Source organism: Leucopleurus acutus (genome assembly GCF_964270905.1).
Source record: "Leucopleurus acutus genome assembly, chromosome: 4".
NCBI lineage: Eukaryota > Metazoa > Chordata > Mammalia > Artiodactyla > Delphinidae > Leucopleurus > Leucopleurus acutus.
Genome location: NC_139146.1, coordinates 52,887,230 through 52,906,891, shown reverse-complemented (window position 1 = coordinate 52,906,891; position 19,662 = coordinate 52,887,230). Strand labels below are relative to the sequence as shown.

The window sequence follows — 19,662 nt, the reverse complement described above, 5'->3', positions numbered from 1 at the left end:
CTAACAATCAAGAACCATACACTGAATTCTCAAGAAATTCCTCATCCAAAGGGGGACATCCAAAGGGGGACACCAGACAGTTTCACTAACTGATTATTTCTGGCTAATTGTTTTTTTCTACTAAAATCTGCATTCCATGTACCTAAACAAATCACCTTTTCCCACTCACAAGTGAAAAAAAAATTGATAATCTCTAGATATCTCAGTATTTCTTCTCATATGCAAGATAGTTTAAAAGCTATATATTTTATACCACTCACTACATCATTTGTAAAGAGACGTGATGTATAATTAAATATAACTCTTAAAAATTCTTCCATTTTAATGGTAATTATTTCTAAAATTAATAAAACTTAGAAATTTAGGATTGAAACTTGAGAGCACTTACTGATGAACTTAAGGGTTATTTAATGCTCAAAGAAATTTATCCATAAAAAAAGGTAAGAAGTGACAACCCCAAATCATTCATATTAAACCAAAATAAAGTTAGATATTTATTCAACTGTAAATATTTAATGAGAACCTACTAAGTTCAAGGTAATAGAGATACAGCAGGGAACAAAACATGTTAAAATCTCTGTCCTTGGGACTTCCCTGGAGGTACAGTGAGGGCGCACGGGTTCGATCCCTCGTCGGGGAAGATCTCATATGCCACATCACGCAGCCAAAACAATAAATAAAATGAAATAGAATAGAACACAAAAGAATAAAACAAAACAAAATAAAATCTCTGTCCTCACGTATTTTACATTTAGTAATACAAAGAGATGAGGGTCAGTAGACAGGAACAATGCAGAAACCTCCAGATCACTCTTGACTCCTCCCTCTTCCTGTCTCCCTAAATCCCCATAAATGCCATTCATCTTCTCTACCCCACTGACAGTTTTAGGCAAACAACATTTCTCGCCTGCATTCATCTGACAGATTCATAAGCAGCCTCCCCTGCTTCCACACTATTTTCAACCTATTTGCCAATTTGCCTGGCGGTTAGTCAGGAGCAGTGTCTTCCTTATTCACCAGTGATTGTATTTCCAGTGCCTAGCATAAGGCCTGGCACATACTAGATATCCAGTACATTGTTGAATAAATAAAATGCAAATGTGGTTATGTCACTACTTTGCTTAAAAATCCTAAAATGGCACCCAAATGCTTTTAGGATCCAGTCTACAAATCCTTGAGTAAGAAGCACATCCTTGCCTACAGATCTAGCATAATTCTTTCCTATGCCCCTTTCCTCTCTACCACCCAACTCTTGTTGCCGTACAACTTTTGTTCCTCCAATATACTGCATTCTTTTCCACCTATAAACATCTTTGAACCTGTTGTTCCCTCGTGCCTAAAGCATTTTTCTTCTCTACCCCTTCCCCTGACTAAATCCAGCTCAGCTTTTTGATCTCAGTCTGAGTATTATTTCCTGTGATAAGTCATCATGACATCCCCAATGTGAGTTAAGTGCCTGCCCTATGTACTCTTTGTACTTATCCTATTATAGCGCTTACTATATTGTACTATAATTGCCTCTTTAAATTCTCTGTGCCCCACTGGGATGTAAACTCCATAAAAAGCAAAGACTATCTGCCTAGCTTGTTCACTATCCCAGCACCTAGCTCTGTACATAACACATAACAAGCACATAGTAATATTTAAAACTAAGAAGGCAGGGTGGAGTCAAGATGGCAGTGTGGGAAGACGCCAAGTTAACGTCTCCCCATAATTAGGTTCCCTGCCGGCTGCTGGTGGAGGACCCTAACGCCCAAGGAGATGGGAGGAACCCCCAAGTGAACTGGTAGGATATGGGGGGACTGAGCGGGGAGGAAAAGTGGAGGCCAGACAGGATCAGCGCCCCTGAGGCTGGGGAGATCAGGAAAGGCACGTGGGAGGGGCCCTCAGGGAGGAGTGGAGGAAGAGCTGAGGGCATTTGCCCCACTGACTTGGGCACGGGGAGACTGCTGAGCTCCCAAGCTGGTCCCCTGCCCTCCAAGGGCCCCCACTCCCCATGGCCGCATTGGTCCTGGGGGCATAGGAAGGAGGCCAAGGGGATAAAAGGAGAGGCAGGCAGGAGGGCCCCTCTGAAACCAGAGGAACAGGAGAGGAGAGGAGGGCGTTTGCCCCACCCACTCGAGCCTAGAAATCCTGCTGGGTTCCCAGGTGAGTTCCCCCACCCTCTGAGACCAGGGGTGGGGAGCATACCTGGGCCCCTTCTGTTCCGTTGAGCCTATGCCCCACCTCCCACAGCCCACAGGGCCTTTTCCAGCCCTGTGGGTCCTAAGCATAGGCCCTGCCCACTACCCAAAACTTGCCCTTGCTTAGGTCCCGCCCTCCAGAGCCAAGGCCTTCCCCACCTGCCCCTTTTTTTATCTCTTCCCTCCTCCTCTTTTTTACTATTGTGGTACTGTTGTACCTTCTGGTTGTTGATTCATCTATATTTTTACATACTTTCTAATACATCTGTTAGTTTCCTAGTCTAATTTTTTTTTAACTTGGTTATTGTTCTCTCTCTTTTTTTTTTTTGCCACACCACGTGGATTGCGGGATCTTGGTTCATGAGCTAGGGGTCGGGCCCAAGCTCCTGTGGTGGGTGCTCCTAGTCCAAACCACTGGACTAACAGAAAACCTCAGACCCCAGGGAATATTCATCACAGTGAGGTCTCACTGAGGTCCTCATCTCAGCACCAAACCCAGCTCTACCCAAAAGCGTACAAACTCCAGTGTTGGAAGCCTCAGGCCAAACAACCAGTAAGACAGAAACACAATGCCACTCAAAAAAAAAAAAAAAAAAAGAGATGGCCAAAAAATATGTGACAGATGAAGGAGCAAGGTAAAAACCTACAAGACCAAATAAATGAAGAGGAAATAGGCAATCTACCTGAAAAACAATTCAGAGAAAAAACAGTAAAGATGAATCACACACAAGGTTGTCCACTCTCAACACTATTGTTCAACATAGTTTTGGAAGTTTTAGCCACAGCCATCAGAGAAGAAAAACAAATAAAAGGAAACCAAATTGGAAAAGAAGAAGTAAAGCCGTCACTGTTTGCAAATGACATGGTACTATACATAGGGAATACTAAAGATGCTACCAGAAAACTACTAGAGTTAATCAATGAATTTGGTAAAGTAGCAGGATACAAAATTAATGCACAGAAATCTCTGGCATTCCTATACACTAAAGATGAAATATCTGAAAGAGAAATTAAGGAAGCACTCCCATTTACCACTGCAACAAAAAGAATAAAACCTAGGAATAAACCCATCTAAGGAGACAAAAGATCTGTATGCAGAAAACTATAAGACACTGAAGAAAGGAATTAAAGATGATACAAACAGAAGGAGAGATATACCATGTTCTTGGATTGGAAGAATCAACATTGTGAAAATGACTACACTACGCAAAGCAATCTACAGATTCAATGCAATCCCTATCAAACCACCAATGGCATTTTTCACAGAACTAGAACAAAAACTTTCATAATTTGTATGGAAACACAAAAGACCCTGAACAGCAAAGGCAATCTTGAGAAAGAAAAACGGAGCTGGAGGAAACAGGCTCCCGGACATCAGACTATACTACAAAGCTATAGTAATCAAGACAGTATGGTACTGGCACAAAAACAGAAATATAGATCAATGGAACAGGATAGAAAGCCCACAGATAAACCAATGCACATATAGTCACCTTATTTTTGATAAAGGAGGCAAGAATATACAATGGAGAAAAGACAGCCTCTTCAGTAAGTGGTTCTGGGAAAACTGGACAGCTACTTGTAAAAGAATGAAATTAGAACACTCCCTAACACCATACACAAAACTAAACTCAAAATGGATTAAAGACCTAAATGTAAGACCAGACACTATCAAACTGTTAGAGAAAAAAATAGGCAGAACACTCTATGACATAAATCACAGCAAGATCCTTTTTGACCCACCTCCTAGAGAAATGGAACTAAAAACAAAAACAAATGAGACCTGGGCTTCCCTGGTGGCGCAGTGGTTGAGAGTCTGCCTGCTGATGCAGGGGACACGGGTTCGTGCCCCAGTCCGGGAAGATCCCACATGCCGCAAAGCAGCTGGGCCCGTGAGCCATGGCCGCTGAGCCTGTGCGTCCGGAGCCTGTGCTCCACAACAGGAGAGGCCACAACAGTGAGAAGCCCGTGTACCGCAAAAAAAACCAAATGAGACCTAATGAAACTTAAAAGCTTTTGCACAGCAAAGGAAACCATAAACAAGATGAAAAGACAGCCCTCAGAATGGGAGAAAATATTTGCAAATGAAGCAACTGACAAAGAGTTAATCTCCAAATTTACATGCAGCTCAATATCAAAAAAGCAAACCACCCAATCCAAATATGGGCAAGAGATCTAAATAGACATTTCTCCAAAGAAGATATACAGATTGCCAACAAACACATGAAAGACTGCTCAACATCACTAATCATTAAAGAAATGCAAATCAAAACTACAATGAGGTATCACCTCACACCAGTCAGAATGGCCATCATCAAAAAATCTAGAAAGAATAATTGCTGGAAAGGGTGTGGAGAAAAGGGAACCCTCTTGCACTGTTGGTGGGAATGTAAATTGATACAGCCACTATGGAGAACAGTATGGAGGTTCCTTAAAAATCTAAAAGTAGAACTACCATAAGACCCAGCAATCTCACTACTGGGCATATACCCTGAGAAACCTATAGTTCGGAAATAGTCATGTACCACCATGTTCACTGAAGCTCTATTTGCAATATCCAGGACATGGAAGCGGCCTGGGTGTCCACTGACAGATGAATGGATGGAGAGGATGTGGCATATGTATACAATGGACCATTACTCAGCCATAAAAAGAAACAAAATTGAGTTATTTGTAGTGAGGTGGATGGACCTAGAGACCGTCATACAGAGTTGAGTGGGTCGGAAAGAGAAAAAAAGAATACCATATGCTTACACATATATATATGTAATATAAAAACAAAACAAAACAAAAAAAATGGTTCTGAAGAACCTAGGGGTAGGACAGGAATAAAGATGCAGACATAGAAAATAGACTTGAGGAGACACAGAGGGGGAAGGGTAAGCTGGGACGAAGTGAGGGAGTTGCATGGACTTATATATACTACCAAATGTAAAATAGATAGCTGGGGGAAGCAGCTGCATAGCTCAGGGAGATCAGCTCAGTGCTCTGTGACCACCTAGAGAAGTGGGATAGGGAGGGTGGGAGGGAGATGCAAGAGAGAGGAGATATGGGGATATATGTATATGTATAGCCGATTCACTTTGCTATAAAGCAGAAACTAACACACCACTGTAAAGCAATTAAATTCCAATAAAGATGTTAAAAAAATTTTTAATAAAATTTTAAAAAAATGAATCACAATCTCAGAAATAGAATGGAGGCACGGATTGACAAAATACAAAAAATGTTTAACAAAGATCTAGAAGAACAAATAGAGATGAACAACACAATAACTAAAATGAAAAATTCACTAGAATGAACCAATAACAAAATAACTGAGGCAGAAGAACGAATAAGTGAGCTGGAAGACAAAATGGTGAAAATAACTGCTGAGGAGCAGAATAAAGAAAAAAGAATGAAAAGAATTGAAGATAATCTCAGAGACCTCTGGGACAACACTAAACACACCAACATTTGAATGTAGGGGTCCCAGAAAAAGAAGACAAAAAGAAAGGGACTGAGAAAATATTTGAAGAGATTATAGTCAAAAACTTCCCTAACGTGGGAAACAAAATAGTCACCCAAGTCCAGGAAGCACAGAGAGTCCCACTCAGGATAAACCCTAGGAAAAACACACCAAGACACATATTAATGAAACTAACAAAAATTAAATTCAAAGAAAAAATATTAAAAGCAGCAAGGGCAAAACAAAATATAACATACAAAGGAATCGTCATAAGGTTATCAGCTGATTTTTCAGCAGAAACTCTGCAAGACAGAAGGGAGTGGCAGGATACACTTAAAGTGATGAAAGAGAAAAACCTACAACCAAGATTACTCTAGCCAGCAAAGATCACATTCAGATTGGATGGGGAAGTCAAAAGCTTTTCAGACAAGCAAAAGCTAAGAGAATTCAGCACCATCAAACCAACTTTACAACAAATGCTAAAGAAACTTCTCTAGGCGGGAAACACAAGAGAAGTAAAGAGCCACAAAAACAAATCCCCCCCAAAATAACAAACAAACCCAAAACAATTAAGAAAATGGTAATAGGAACATACATATCGATAATAACCTTGAATGTAAATGGATTAAATGCTACAACCAAAAGACACAGACTGACTCAATGGATACGAAAACAAGACCCATATATATGCTGCCTACAAGAGACCCACTTCAGATCTAGGGACACATACATAGTAAAAGTGAAGGGATGGAAAAAGATATTCCATGAAAATGGAAATCAAAAGAAAGCTGGAGTAGCAATACTCATATCAGATAAAGTAGACTTTAAAGTAAAGATTGTTACAAGAAATAAGGAGGGACACTACATAATGATCCAAGGATCAATCCAAGAAGAAGATATAACAATTATAAATGTTTATGCACCCAATAAACATTGAGGAGCACCTCAATACATAAGGCAAATGCTAACAACCATGAAAGGAGAAATCGACAGTAACACAATAATAGCAGGGGACTTTAACATCCCACTTACACCAATGGACAGATCACCCAAACAGAAAATAAATAAGGAAACACAAGCTTTAAATGACACAATAGACCACATAGATTTAATTGATATTTATAGACCATTCCACCCAAAAGTGGCAGAATACATTTTCTTCTCAAGTGCACATGGAACATTCTCCAGGATAGATCACATCTTGGGTCACAAATCAAGCCTTGGAAAATGTAAGGAAATTGAAATTGTATCCAGCATCTTTTCTGACCACAATGCTATGGGATTGGAAATCAATTACAGGAAAAAAAAAACTGTAAAAAGCACAAACACATGGAGGCTAAACAGTGCACTACTAAATAACCAAGAGATCACTGAAGAAATCAAAGAAGAAAATTTAAAATATATACAAACAAATGACAATAAAAATACGATGACCCAAAACCTATGGGACACAGCAAAAGCAGTTCTATGAGGGAAGTTTATAGCAATTCAATCTCACCTCAAGAAATAAGAAAAATCTCAAGTAAACAATCTAACCCTACACTTACAACAACTAGAGAAAGAAGAACAAAGAAAACCCAAAGTCAGTAGAAGGAAAGCAATCATAAAGATCAGAGAAGAAATAAATGAAATAGAAACGAAGAAAACAATAGGAAAGATCAATAACACTAAAAGCTTGTTCTTTGAGAAGATAAAAATTGATAAACCCTTACCCAGACTCATCAAGAATAAAAGGGAGAGGACGCAAATCAATAAAATTAGAAAGGAAAAAGGAGAAATCACAACTGACACGGCAGAAACACAAAGGATTGTAAGAGGCTACTACAAACAACTATATGCCAAAAACATGCACAACCACAAGGAAATGGACAAATTCTTGGAAAGGTACAATTTTCCATAACTGAACCAGGAAGAATTAGAAAATATATACATACCTATCACAAGTAATGAAATTGAAACTGTAATTAAAAATCTTCCAACAAACAAAAGTCCAGGACCAGAAGGCTTCACAGGCGAATTCTATCAAACATTTAGAGAAGAGCTAACACTGATCCTTCTCAAATTCTTCCAAAAAATTACAGAGGAAGGAACACTCCCAAGCTCATTTTATGAGGCCACCATCACCCTGATATCAAAACCAGGGAAATATATCACAAAACAAGAAAATTATAGGCCAATATCACTGATGAACGTGGACGCAAAAATCCGCAACAAAATACTAGCAAACAGAATCCAACAATACTTTAAACAGTTCATACACCATGATCAAGTGGGATTTATCCCAGGGATGCAAGGATTCTTCAGTATACGCAAATCAATCAATGTGATACACCACATTAACAAATTTAGGAATAAAAACCATATGATCATCTCAATAGATGAAGAAAAAGCTTCTGACAAAATTCAACACCCATTTGATAAAAACTCTCCAGAAAATGAACACAGAGGGAACATACCTCAACACAGTAAAGGCCATATATGACAAACCCACAGCCAACATCGTTCTCAATGGTGAAAAACTGAAGCCATTTCTACTAAGATCAGGAACAAGACAAGGATGTCCACTCTCGCCACTCTTATTCAACATAGTTTTGGATTTCCTGGCCATGGCAACCAGAGAAAAAAAAGAAATAAAAGGAATACAAATTGGAAAAGAAGTAAAACTGTCACTCTTTGCAGGTGACATGATACAACACAGAGAAAATCCTAAGGATGCCACCAGAAAACTACTAGAACTAACCAATGAATTCGGTAAGGTTGCAGGATACAAAATTAATGCACAGAAATCACTTGCATTACTATACACCAACGATGAAAAATCAGAACAAGAAATTAAGGAAACAATCCCATTTACCATCACAGCACAAAGAATAAAATACCTAGGAATAAACCTACCTAAGGAGGCAAAAGACCTGTACTCAGAAAACTATAAAATACTGATGAAAGAAATCAAAGATGACATCAACAGATGGAGAAATATACTATGCTCTTGGATCGGAAGAATCAATATTCTGAAAATGACTATACTACCCAAAGCAATCTACAGATTCAATGCAATCCCTATCAAACTACCAATGGCATTCTTCACAGAATTAGAACAAAAAATTTTACAATTCATATGGAAACACAAAAGACCCCAAAGAGCCAAAGCAATCTTGAGAAAGAAAAACAGAGTTGGAGGAATCAGGCCCCCTGATTTTAAACAATACCACAAAGCTACAGTAGTCAAGACAGTATGGTACTGAAACAAAAACAGAAATATAGATCAATGGTACAGGATAGAATGCCCAGAGATAAACCCACACACATATGGTCACCTAATTTACGAGAAAGAGGCAAGAACATACAATGGAGAAAAGACAGCCACTTCAATAAGTGGTGCTGGGAAAACTGGACAGCTACACGTAAAGAATGATATTAGAACACTACCTAACACCATACACAAAAATAAACTCATAATGGATTAAAGACCTAAATTTAAGACCAGACACTATAAAACTCTTAGAGGAAAACATAGGAAAAACACACTTTGACATAAACCACAACAAGATCTTTTCTGACCCACCTCCTAGAGTAACAGAAATAAAAACAGAAATAAACAAATGGGACTTAATTGAACTTAAAATCTTTTGCACGACAAAGGAAACCATAAGTAAGACAAAAAGACAACCCTCAGAATGGGAGAAAATAGTTGCAAATTAAACAACAGGCCAAGGATTAATCTACAAAATATACAAACAGCTCATGGAGCTCAATGTCAAAAAAACAAAGATTCCAATTAAAAAATGGGCGGAAGACCTAACTAGACTCACCAAGGAAGACATACAGATGGCCAAGAGGCACATGAAAAGATGCTCAACATCATTAATTATTAGAGAAATGCAAATCAAAAGCACAATGAGGTATCACCTCATAATGGTCAGAATGGCCATCATCAAAAAATCTACAAACAATAAATGCTGGAAGGGTTGTGGTGAAAAGGTAACCTTCTTGCACTGTTGGTGGGAATGTAAATTGTTACAACCACTATGGAAAACAGTATGGAGGTTCCTTAAAAAACCTAAAACAGAACTACCATATGACCCAGCAATCCCACTACTGGGCATATACCCTGAGAAAACCATAGTTCGGAAAGAGTCATGTACCACAGTGTTCACTGCAGCTCTATTTGCAATAGCCAGGACATGGAAGCAGCCTTTGTGTCCATCGACAGATGAATGGATGGAGAGGATGTCGCACATGTATACAATGGAATATTACTCAGCCATAAAAAGAAATGAAATTGAGTTATTTGTAGTGAGGTGGATGGACCTAGAGACCGTCATACAGAGTGAAGTAAGTCAGAAAGAGAAAAACAAATACACATATGTATGGAATCTAAAAAAAAAAAAAAAATGGTACTGATGAACCCAGTTGCAGGGCAGGAATAAAGAAGCAGACATAGAAAATGGACTTGAGGACACGGGGTGGGAGGGGGAAGCTGTGGTGAAATGAGAGTAGCATCGACATATATACACTACCTAATGTAAAATAGTTAGCTAGTGGGAAGCAGCAGCGTAGCACAGGGAGATCAGCTCGGTGCTTTGCGATGACCTAGAGGGGTGGGATAGGGAGGGTGGGAGGGAGGCTCAAGAGGGAGAGGATATGGGGACATGTGTATGCATATGGCTGATTCACTTTGGTGTACAACAGAAACTAACACAGTATTGTGAAGCAATTATACTCCAATAAAGATAAAAAACAAACAAACAAACAACTAAGAGGGCAAAGAAGAGCTATGATTAGGACACTTTGGAGGTGTCCAGGTCTACCACCTGAGGACTCTTCCAGAGAACACCATGAATGTCTATAAAGACTTACCCAATCTTGTGGTCTAGTGTAAGGTACTCATGATCTAAAATCTTTCCATTTGGGGCCCACTGTAGTTCAGCATTTATACCTCTCCAAGGTATGGTAGACACTTGCATATATCTACTATAGCAGTAGACTACAGTACATGTTTTTTTATAATATATACATATATAGAAGGTTTAAAAAGGTTTATATATTTCTTTAATTTATATTCCTTAAGGGAAAACAATAGGTCTTCTAATTTTTTATAAACTGCTCTACACAAAATACAGTAAAGAATAGGACACAAGGAAATCGGTACATTTTCTAAATCTTTACAGTAGTTTAGGATTAACAGTTATACTAATTGTCCTCAATTCAACAAATATTTATTTTGCACCAGCATTGGTGGGTGGCTCAGTAACTACTTGCTGACTCAACGTCATTTATTTGATGCTATAGGAGATACTCAAAGAAATGTAAGACATAATTCTTGTTTCAGAACACTTTTAATCTAGGTAAGAAACAAGATGTAAATACAGTAAGTCCCCTACATACGAACGAGTTCCATTCCGAGAGTGCGTTCGTAAGTCCAATTTGTTCGTAAGAACAACAAAGTTAGCCTAGCTACCCAACTAATACAATCAGCTATATAGTTCCAAACTGTAATAGGTTTATAATACTTTTCATACAAATAATACATAAAAAACAAACACAAAAAGTAAAGAAAACATTTTAAATCTTAACAGTACAGCACCTTGAAAAGTACAGTAGTACAGTACAACAGCTGGCATACAGGGTCTGGCATCGAGTGAACAGGCAAGAAGAGTTACTGACTGGAGGAGGGAGAGGAGGTGGGAGATGGTAGAGCTGAAGGATCGTCAGCAATAGGAGATGGAGGGCAAGCTGCAATTTCACTCACGCCTGACACTGACGGCACAGGTTCTGGTTCCTTGCTGGATTCAGTTCTATCTACTCTCTTGAAAAACCGATCCAGTGATGTCTGAGTAGCTCTTTTTTTCTCATCGAAGATGACATGGTTGCACTGGATTGCATTCTGAACGGCTGCTGCAACCTTCGGGTACCATTCTACGTTCGGGTCCTGTGTCTCACAAACTAACAGTGCCTCCTCAAATAAAGAAAATCCTCTTGCCGTTTCCTATGTCGTGAATCTCTTCGGCTTTTCAGTTATCTCTTCTTCCTCTTGTCTCTCTTCGTCCTTTCCCTGGGCCTCCAATTCCATCATGTCTTCATTAGAAAGCTCCTCTTGTTGCACAGCAAGGAGTTCAGTGAAGTTGTCCTTTTGCAGATCTAGCTTGAAATAAAGATACTGTACTACTGTACTCTATACAGTACTGTACAGTAAAGTACACAAAAGCACAACCACTTGTAGAGGATGCACGCGTGTGACAATGTATGCCAGACACGTGAACTAATTTACGTAATTGGACATGCGAAGGCACGTTCACATCTTTGAAAGTTCTCAGCCTGAAGGTTCATATGTAGGGGATTTACTGTATGTGTGAAATGTAGTAAAATGTATGGCTTTAGAATCAGACAGCTAGAGGTGAAACCCTAGCACTGCCATTTACAAGCTATATGATCTTCAGCAAGTTACTTAAGTGGTCTAAGACTCATTTTTCTCTTCTGTAAAACGATGATAATTATAAATTCTACTTCATAGGGTGGTTATAAAGACTACCTAATACAAGGTAATACCTAAAAGTGCTTACCACAGTGCTGGACATAAAATAAGCATTCAATCAATGTAAATTATCATCAACATAATATTAAGTAGTTATTAACACAATAATAGTTAAACAAAGTAGGCAGTTTTGAAGTGGGAAGAACTAACCTGGGCTAAAGTTTCATGTAATAACAGAACACAGAAAATTTTCTGCTATATTTGTTAAATAAAAATCTGACTAGGGCTTCCCTGGTGGCGCAGTGGTTGAGAGTCCGCCTGCCGATGCAGGGGACATGGGTTCGTGCCCCGTTCCGGGAAGATCCCACATGCCGCGGAGCAGCTGGGCCCGTGAGCCATGGCCGCTGAGCCTGCGCGTCCGGAGCCTGTGCTCCGCAACGGGAGAGGCCGCAGCGGTGAGAGGCCCGCGTACCGAAAAAAAAAAAAAACTGACTAAAATATTTGGAATGTTTACTAAAATAAGTAAAATGACATGAACAAATTCCATGTATGATCTGTAAAGCTCACATGTCCACACTTCTATTAGCAATAAGAGTATGGATTTTTTTTCAGTTCCAATTACTTAACAATAAATATTTCTACTTCACTTTTGCTTTCTTTACTTATCCATCATGTGTTTTGCCAATGAAAAATGCAACAGAATGTGCTAAGTCCACTTTATTCTTCTGACTTATGTTAGGAAACACTTCTTCCCACTCCAGATGTGCCCTTCCACATGAAAAGAGCTCCCTCACCATAATATTCTTGGCCTCTCTCCAGGGCTTTACTCACTACACCACAGAAGAGGTTTAATGCCTTCTCCAACTTTTAAATTTTGGAAGACTAAGCTGAACACACTCACCAACGCTATTTAACTAGAAGGTTAAGTCTATTTAAGCCTAGAGTTCAGTTAAACAGCTTATTTTGCTCTTGCACTAAGCTATGTCCTCCTACCCAGTCTTTACCACAAATAAAAGTATAATTTTGATCCCCCATTTGCCTTTATATTTTATTTTATTTTCTCAATTTGTTCAGAACCCAAGTGAGGAAAAAGGTAGTATTATTGGGCTCCTTCAAATATCTCAACAAGTTATTCAAAATAAAATATTTATTTAACGTCTATTATGTAGGATATCAAAGATATGACAATGAATGAAATACTGTCCCTGCCAGCAAGTAAAAAGGCACTCTGTCTCATAGAACAATTTTCAGGAATGCATTATGCCACAAAAATAGCAATCATCAGTAATATCTCCTCAGATGAAAATCTAATATTTGGAATTATACACAGCAGATGCTTTTATTCTGCCCATATCAGAGACAAAGACACTGAAGTTACAAGCTTTAACAGGCAGAGAGATAAATCACCATGTCCATATTAGTCTAATCAACCCGTGGTATTTCTACTACATTTGGGGAATTTTGAAACCTTACTTGTCATGATAAATGTCTTTTCCTTTGGTGACTAGAACCAAAGGCATGATCACAATCAACTTTAGTTAACAGATAGCATTTTATATGTGATGTTATTTAAGAGGTCAAAAACCAACTCAGAAGATAGCAATAACCAAAGAAGCAAATACTAATTTTAAAAATGTGTCAGGCTTCCCTGGTGGCGCAGTGGTTGAGAATCTGCCTGCCAATGCAGGGGACACGGGTTCAAGCCCTGGTCCAGGAAGATCCCACATGCCATGGAGCAACTAAGCCCGTGCACCACAGCTACTGAGCCTGCGCCCTAGAGCCCGTGAACCACAACTACTGAGCCCATGTGCTGCAACTACTGAAGTCCGCGCACCTAGAGCCCGTGCTCTGCGACAAGAGAAGCCACTGCAATGAGAAGTCTGCACACCACAACGAAGAGTAGCCCCCCGATCACTACAACTAGAGAAAGCCCGCACGCAGCAATGAAGACCCAACGCAGCCAAAAATAAAATAATAAATAAATTTAAAAAACAAAAACGTGTGTCTAAGCACAAATCCACAAGCATTCATCTGAGTCTCTTTGTTTTACAGACAATTCTGGTAAACTGGGTTATCTCATTTCCCAGTTAACAGCAGATTAGAAGGAGCAAATTGGAAATGGGAGTGTGAGAAACTAGAGGATGCTAGAGACAAATTGATAGCAGGAAAAGAAAAGAAAAAAAGACTTAAGAACTCTGTTAGATTATAAACTCCCTGAAGGCAGAAATTGTGTTCATTGTTCTATGCTATATTCCCAGTGCCTGGCATAGTGCTAGAAATAAATAACTGACAAATAATGGAACATTAAATAATAAACTACAAAAGCTAACATTTGGGATCTATATTTTTTGTAATAACAAATAGTTCTGTACACTTCAGAAGACTCTGAGAACAAATCCAGATAAATAAAAACATTAATGTTCTTAATAATGACACCAATTTTTTAAAAAAAGAGTTAATTGTGTTTAAAATGATCAGTTTACAAAGACAGAAGGATAATATCCAAAATGGCAACAATAAAAAGAACATTGGTAAGCTTAAATTATCCAAAATATTAACTTATGAGAAATATCATATTTCCTAATTACAATGGATAAATGAATTAGTATAAAAATGTTGGCAATAAAAAAACCCCACCTATTAATTCTCAGGCAAGACTGTAATTTTTAATAGTATTAACTTACTTGAAATGCCATTTAAATACTAATGAGAAATAATAACACTGAGTACACATAGCAATACTATATTCGTTACTTACAAAGCAAATACAGCTAAACATAAGAGTATCTCAAAATAGGTAGGAAAAACTCACACACTCAGTTCACTGTACACAGCATTCTGAAGTTTCTTCTCCCAACCTATTAAAAAAAAGGAGTAAAACATACAAACATATTAGTTTTAAAAATAAACATACATTATAATTAAATTTATCTCACAAAAACTTTAACATTACATTCATTTGTGAAAGAACTTTATCAACTTCCAGTTGCTGTGTAAAGTGTTATACTAAGGAATTATTTCTTATATATTTACCAATATCCCTTGGCTAACACTAAGTAGCAAAGTCATCAACATGATTTATTATTATAAAACTATGGCACCATTTTCTTAAGATGAGAAGAATATTTCCTTCTTCCACTGTTAAGGTACTCAATGAATGCCAAAATCTTGGGCTATCGCACTAACAGAGCTATGAGAAATGTGCCAAGGGAAGGGAAAGAAACAGCCAGGCACTTGACAAAGATTACAAGTAATTCATGACAATTAACTAGTCATTAAACTCCTAAACAAGAGAAGTAGATTATTATGAGGCACCATCAGTCAGATCAGTTCGCTTGGCTGCTAACTACTTGAACTTATACGGGCAAGTAAACCACTTAATATCTCAGTTCCCAGTGCAAGGGCTGCTAAACTGCTTGCTCTAAAAAAGTTGGGATTTTCTTCTGTTTTCTTTGAAAGGGTAGAAAAGAGGAGAGAAAAGAAACATGGGAGAGAAAAGAAGCAGAGAAGGAAAAAAGCCACAAATGAAAGGTAAAAGTCAAGTTACTTAACTATGGAGATTCTTAATACATTCAGGATGTATTTTGACCAGGAAGGTAAACAGTATTTAAAACTGATTATTGTAAAGCAGTCATTCCCACAGTGTTCCTGAATTTTTGCAGCATTTCTGCAGAAATATCTGAAAGTTCTAATTCTCCCCAAATAGAAACCTATCCCGTGACTGTTACACAATTTTGGATGAGTAATTGGCTGTGGATACAGTGTTCCCTCAAAATAAAGTATTTCCTTATTTTGCCTTAAAGAATCCGAGAAGGAAAAAAAAGCAACTTACAAACCTGATATTTTAAAGTATTCCTTAATATCTTCTTTTAGTGATTCAAGTTTAATCTCAGGTCTCTGAAGACTGGCCTAATTTTAGAAAGAAGAAGAAAAAGAAGAAAGGAGAAGACAGAGGTCAAAAGTAAGTCATTTGGGATGATATCTAATGCTAATGAAAGTTTTAAAAAGGAATGTCCAAATGTGCACACTATTAAAAACTCCACTTTGAGGTCAGAGCATCGGAGTATCTGGAATAGCTCATAAGAGAGAAGACTTTTTCACCCATTCTTGAAATAGAGGACCTGTGATAATATACTATAGTCTACTTAAAATATTAAATCTTGCAGCTTATGAATAGTTAACATCTTCACCTAAGCATTTTATTTTTATGAACATTTAACATCTATTTTTTAATAGGAAAAATACTCAGATTTTATAAATTCATTCTCTTAATATTATACTTAGCATATATAGCACCTACATTCACCTAATAACCAAAAACTCTGTTGCATCCATATAACTGGAGCTTTGAACAGTGTCATCTTTGGATCGCTGCTCTGTAAACCTGCATTTGTTGTACATATTTATGGAAAATACATAAAACTACTCACTCACAAATGCTTATTAGTGTCTCTTTCATCTTCAATTGCATGATTTCTATTCTACTGGTTTTTCACACTGTAATTTTTACCAAAAATACTAATTTCTCCAACTTATAATGGCTTCAGTTACCTTTGAAGTGTTCACCTTTCATCACCTAGCTCTCTCTATCAAATTCTAGAAGCATATTTTTTAAGAAGGTTTTTCTATTAGGGTATCTCATAAGCATTTTAAATCTAAGAAATCAAAAACTGATCTTATCTTCCACTTACTACCTTTCTCCTCTTCTATTTTTAATCCTCATCCATGAAATTACCATTCACCAAATCTTCCAACTCAGAAACTTTCATTATTCTCAATTCTACTCTAATTATTCTACGATTCAACCCCTTTCTGGGAAGATGGCATTGGTGGCAGTGCGATTTTTTTTTTTAATCTTCCTGATCTCCACATAAAAACAGACGAAGCAACTAGAGAGCAAAACCAAAATTCCATGGAAAACATTTACAACAAAACTTGGTGATAAGATATTCCTCACAAACCTAAAATATAAGCAGTTGTGGACAAACCAACAGCCACATAACCTGTATGGTATTAGCATCTACACAGGAAAAAGCAGAGGAGTATCTGATAGATATGAAAAGAGAACCCCAAAATAGCCAGCAAGTGTTCACTGGAACATATGATGAGCTAATTTTAGAACAGGAGCTGACAATGGGAGGGGTTTTGTCTAATCCAATATAGCAGATGAGATCTGAAGACACTGGCAAAGCCTAGCACCTATGAATTCTTGAAACTGGCCAGCCAGGGATCCCTTTCTCCCTTTCTGAGGAGAAAAACTTGATAGAGTAATAAAAATTGAGGATGACAGGGAACCAACTTATTACCTTGAAAACTGATAAATAAATGAAAAGGCATTTATCTAGCCTGCCTTTCCTACAGGAACTGTACCACTTGGTAACCAAATAATAGATAATGGGAAATGTCTCTTTATAAAAATATTCCAGCTAATAACTAAAACAGATGTGATATAATTAGAATATCACCGTTTTGCAATCCCTAATCAATTCTAGGCATTGAGCAGAAACAGCTATTAACTTTGCAAAATGACAACCAGCAATTATGTGCTTCTCAATGAAAGAAGACTCCAGTGCCAATAGTCGTGGTCACTGAGATGGCACCTGAGCCTGATCAAAGACTCTGGGTCCAACTGTCAACTTCTACGTCATACAAGCTGCACCATGAGTGTGTAATCAGAAAAATCCAGGTTGTGAGAAATCCTAAAGGTCAAACGGCCCAGTTCTTCAGCTGATCAATTGTAAGGGAGAAAAAAAAAGGAAGGAGAGAAAACCTGTAGATTTTAAAAGACTTAAAAGGTATATCAAATAATCTTTTTTTAGTTGGCAAAACTCAGAGCTTCCAGGGATATACATTTGGTTAATGAAACTATCAAGAAATGCAGGAAAAGTGATTACCATAAAAATCAGGTCCTCTGGGAGGGAGGGACTTGTGATTGGGTTGTGACAAATGGAGAGGTTTCTGGTGTGGCTGGCAACATTTCACTTTTTTACCAGGGTGGTTGTTTAAGGTCGTTCATCTTATAATAATTCATTACATTATAGATTTGTTTTGTGTAGCTTCTGTTTGTGTCTTACTTTACAACAAACAGGGCAAAAAAAGGAAAAAGAAAAATACATCCTCCCAATCTATTCCTTCTCTCCATTCTGAAGTCCCACTTTAGGGCTTCCCTGGTGGCGCAGTGGTTGAGAGTCCACCTGCCGATGCAGGGGACACGGGTTCGTGCCCCGGTCCGGGAAGATCCCGCATGCCGCGGAGTGGCTGGGCCCGTGAGCCATGGCCGCTGAGCCTGTGCGTCCGGAGCCTGTGCTCCGCGACGGGAGAGGCCACAACGGTGAGAGGCCCGCGTACTGCAAAAAAATAAAATAAAATAAAATAAAATCCCCGGGGAGAGGCCTGCGTACCACAAAAAAAATAAAATAAAGTCCCACTTTATTAAGGCAACCTGATTTTTCTGTTTATAGGTCAAGGAGGAAGAAACATGGCCAGCTTCCCATCTGGTATGTGTACTTTCTTCTTGTTTTTAATTGGAGTATAGTTGATTTACAATGTTGTGTTAGTTTCAGGTGTACAACAAAGTGAATCAGTTATACATATACATATCTCCACTCTTTTTTAGATTATTTTCCCACATAGGCCATTACAGAGTATTGAGTAGAGTTCCCTGTGCTATACGGTATGTCCTTATTAGTTATCTATTTTATATATAGTAGTGCAGCCACCTTATTTAAATTGCAACTACCCCCCACCTGGCATTTTCACACCACCTTACTCTACTTTCTCTTCTTTCTTAGCATTTATGCCTCTTAGTATACTGTATGATTTATTTACTATGTTTATTGGTGTAGTATCTCCCTACACTAGAAGTGGTAAGCTCGACCTGGGCAGATATCTTTTTTTGTTGTTCTCCTTTGTATCCTAAGTGCCTAGAATAGTTACTTCCACATAGTAGATGCTGAATAAATGTTTATTGAATAAATGAACCAATTTCTCCCTTTTCCAATCCATATTCCAGCATTTTCTTCCTAAAACGTAAGTCTTTCTCGGCTGTGGATCTCCACAGCATATATAAGAAATCTAAACTTTTCAACAGCACACACTGGGACCGTCACAATGTAGACCAACTTATCTCTCCAAATTCATCAGCTGCTGCTCCACCAAGCCAACAACATCCTCTTTTTTCACACCTCCTCCCTGACGCCCTACACTCTAGCCACAGAGAGCTATAATCACTGATACCCCAAATGTCAAATACTTTAGGGTTCCAGGCTTTTGTTCATATTGTTTCCTCAGATATAAGAGCTCCCTCAACACCTTGGCAAATACCTACTAGCTTCCACTTCCAGACATCCTTCAAATATCACCTCCTTTCCCAACTACCTCACCTGCTACCTGCAAAGATAGTACATGCTATTCCTCTGTGAGAGAACTTACCCAATTACACTGTAATTTTCAGCTCACCTATTTCTCTTTTTAACTCTTAAATTCAAAGGCAAGACCATGTCTTCATTTCTGCATCCCAAGTGTTACTTGTCATTAACTGTTGCTTGACAAAATTA

General features: G+C 38.2%; 1 protein-coding gene across 1 annotated transcript in view; it reads right to left on the bottom strand.

Moving 5' to 3' along the window:
- TBC1D19 (TBC1 domain family member 19) overlaps nt 1–19,662 on the bottom strand; it is a 154,868-nt gene that overhangs the window by 106,746 nt on the left and 28,460 nt on the right. The window contains exons 2-3 of the mRNA XM_082838743.1: nt 15,943–16,015; nt 14,919–14,964 (exon numbers count right to left, since the gene is read on the bottom strand). Of these exons, the coding sequence (XP_082694869.1) occupies nt 14,919–14,964; nt 15,943–16,015 (119 nt within the window). The remainder of the gene's footprint in view (nt 1–14,918; nt 14,965–15,942; nt 16,016–19,662) is intronic.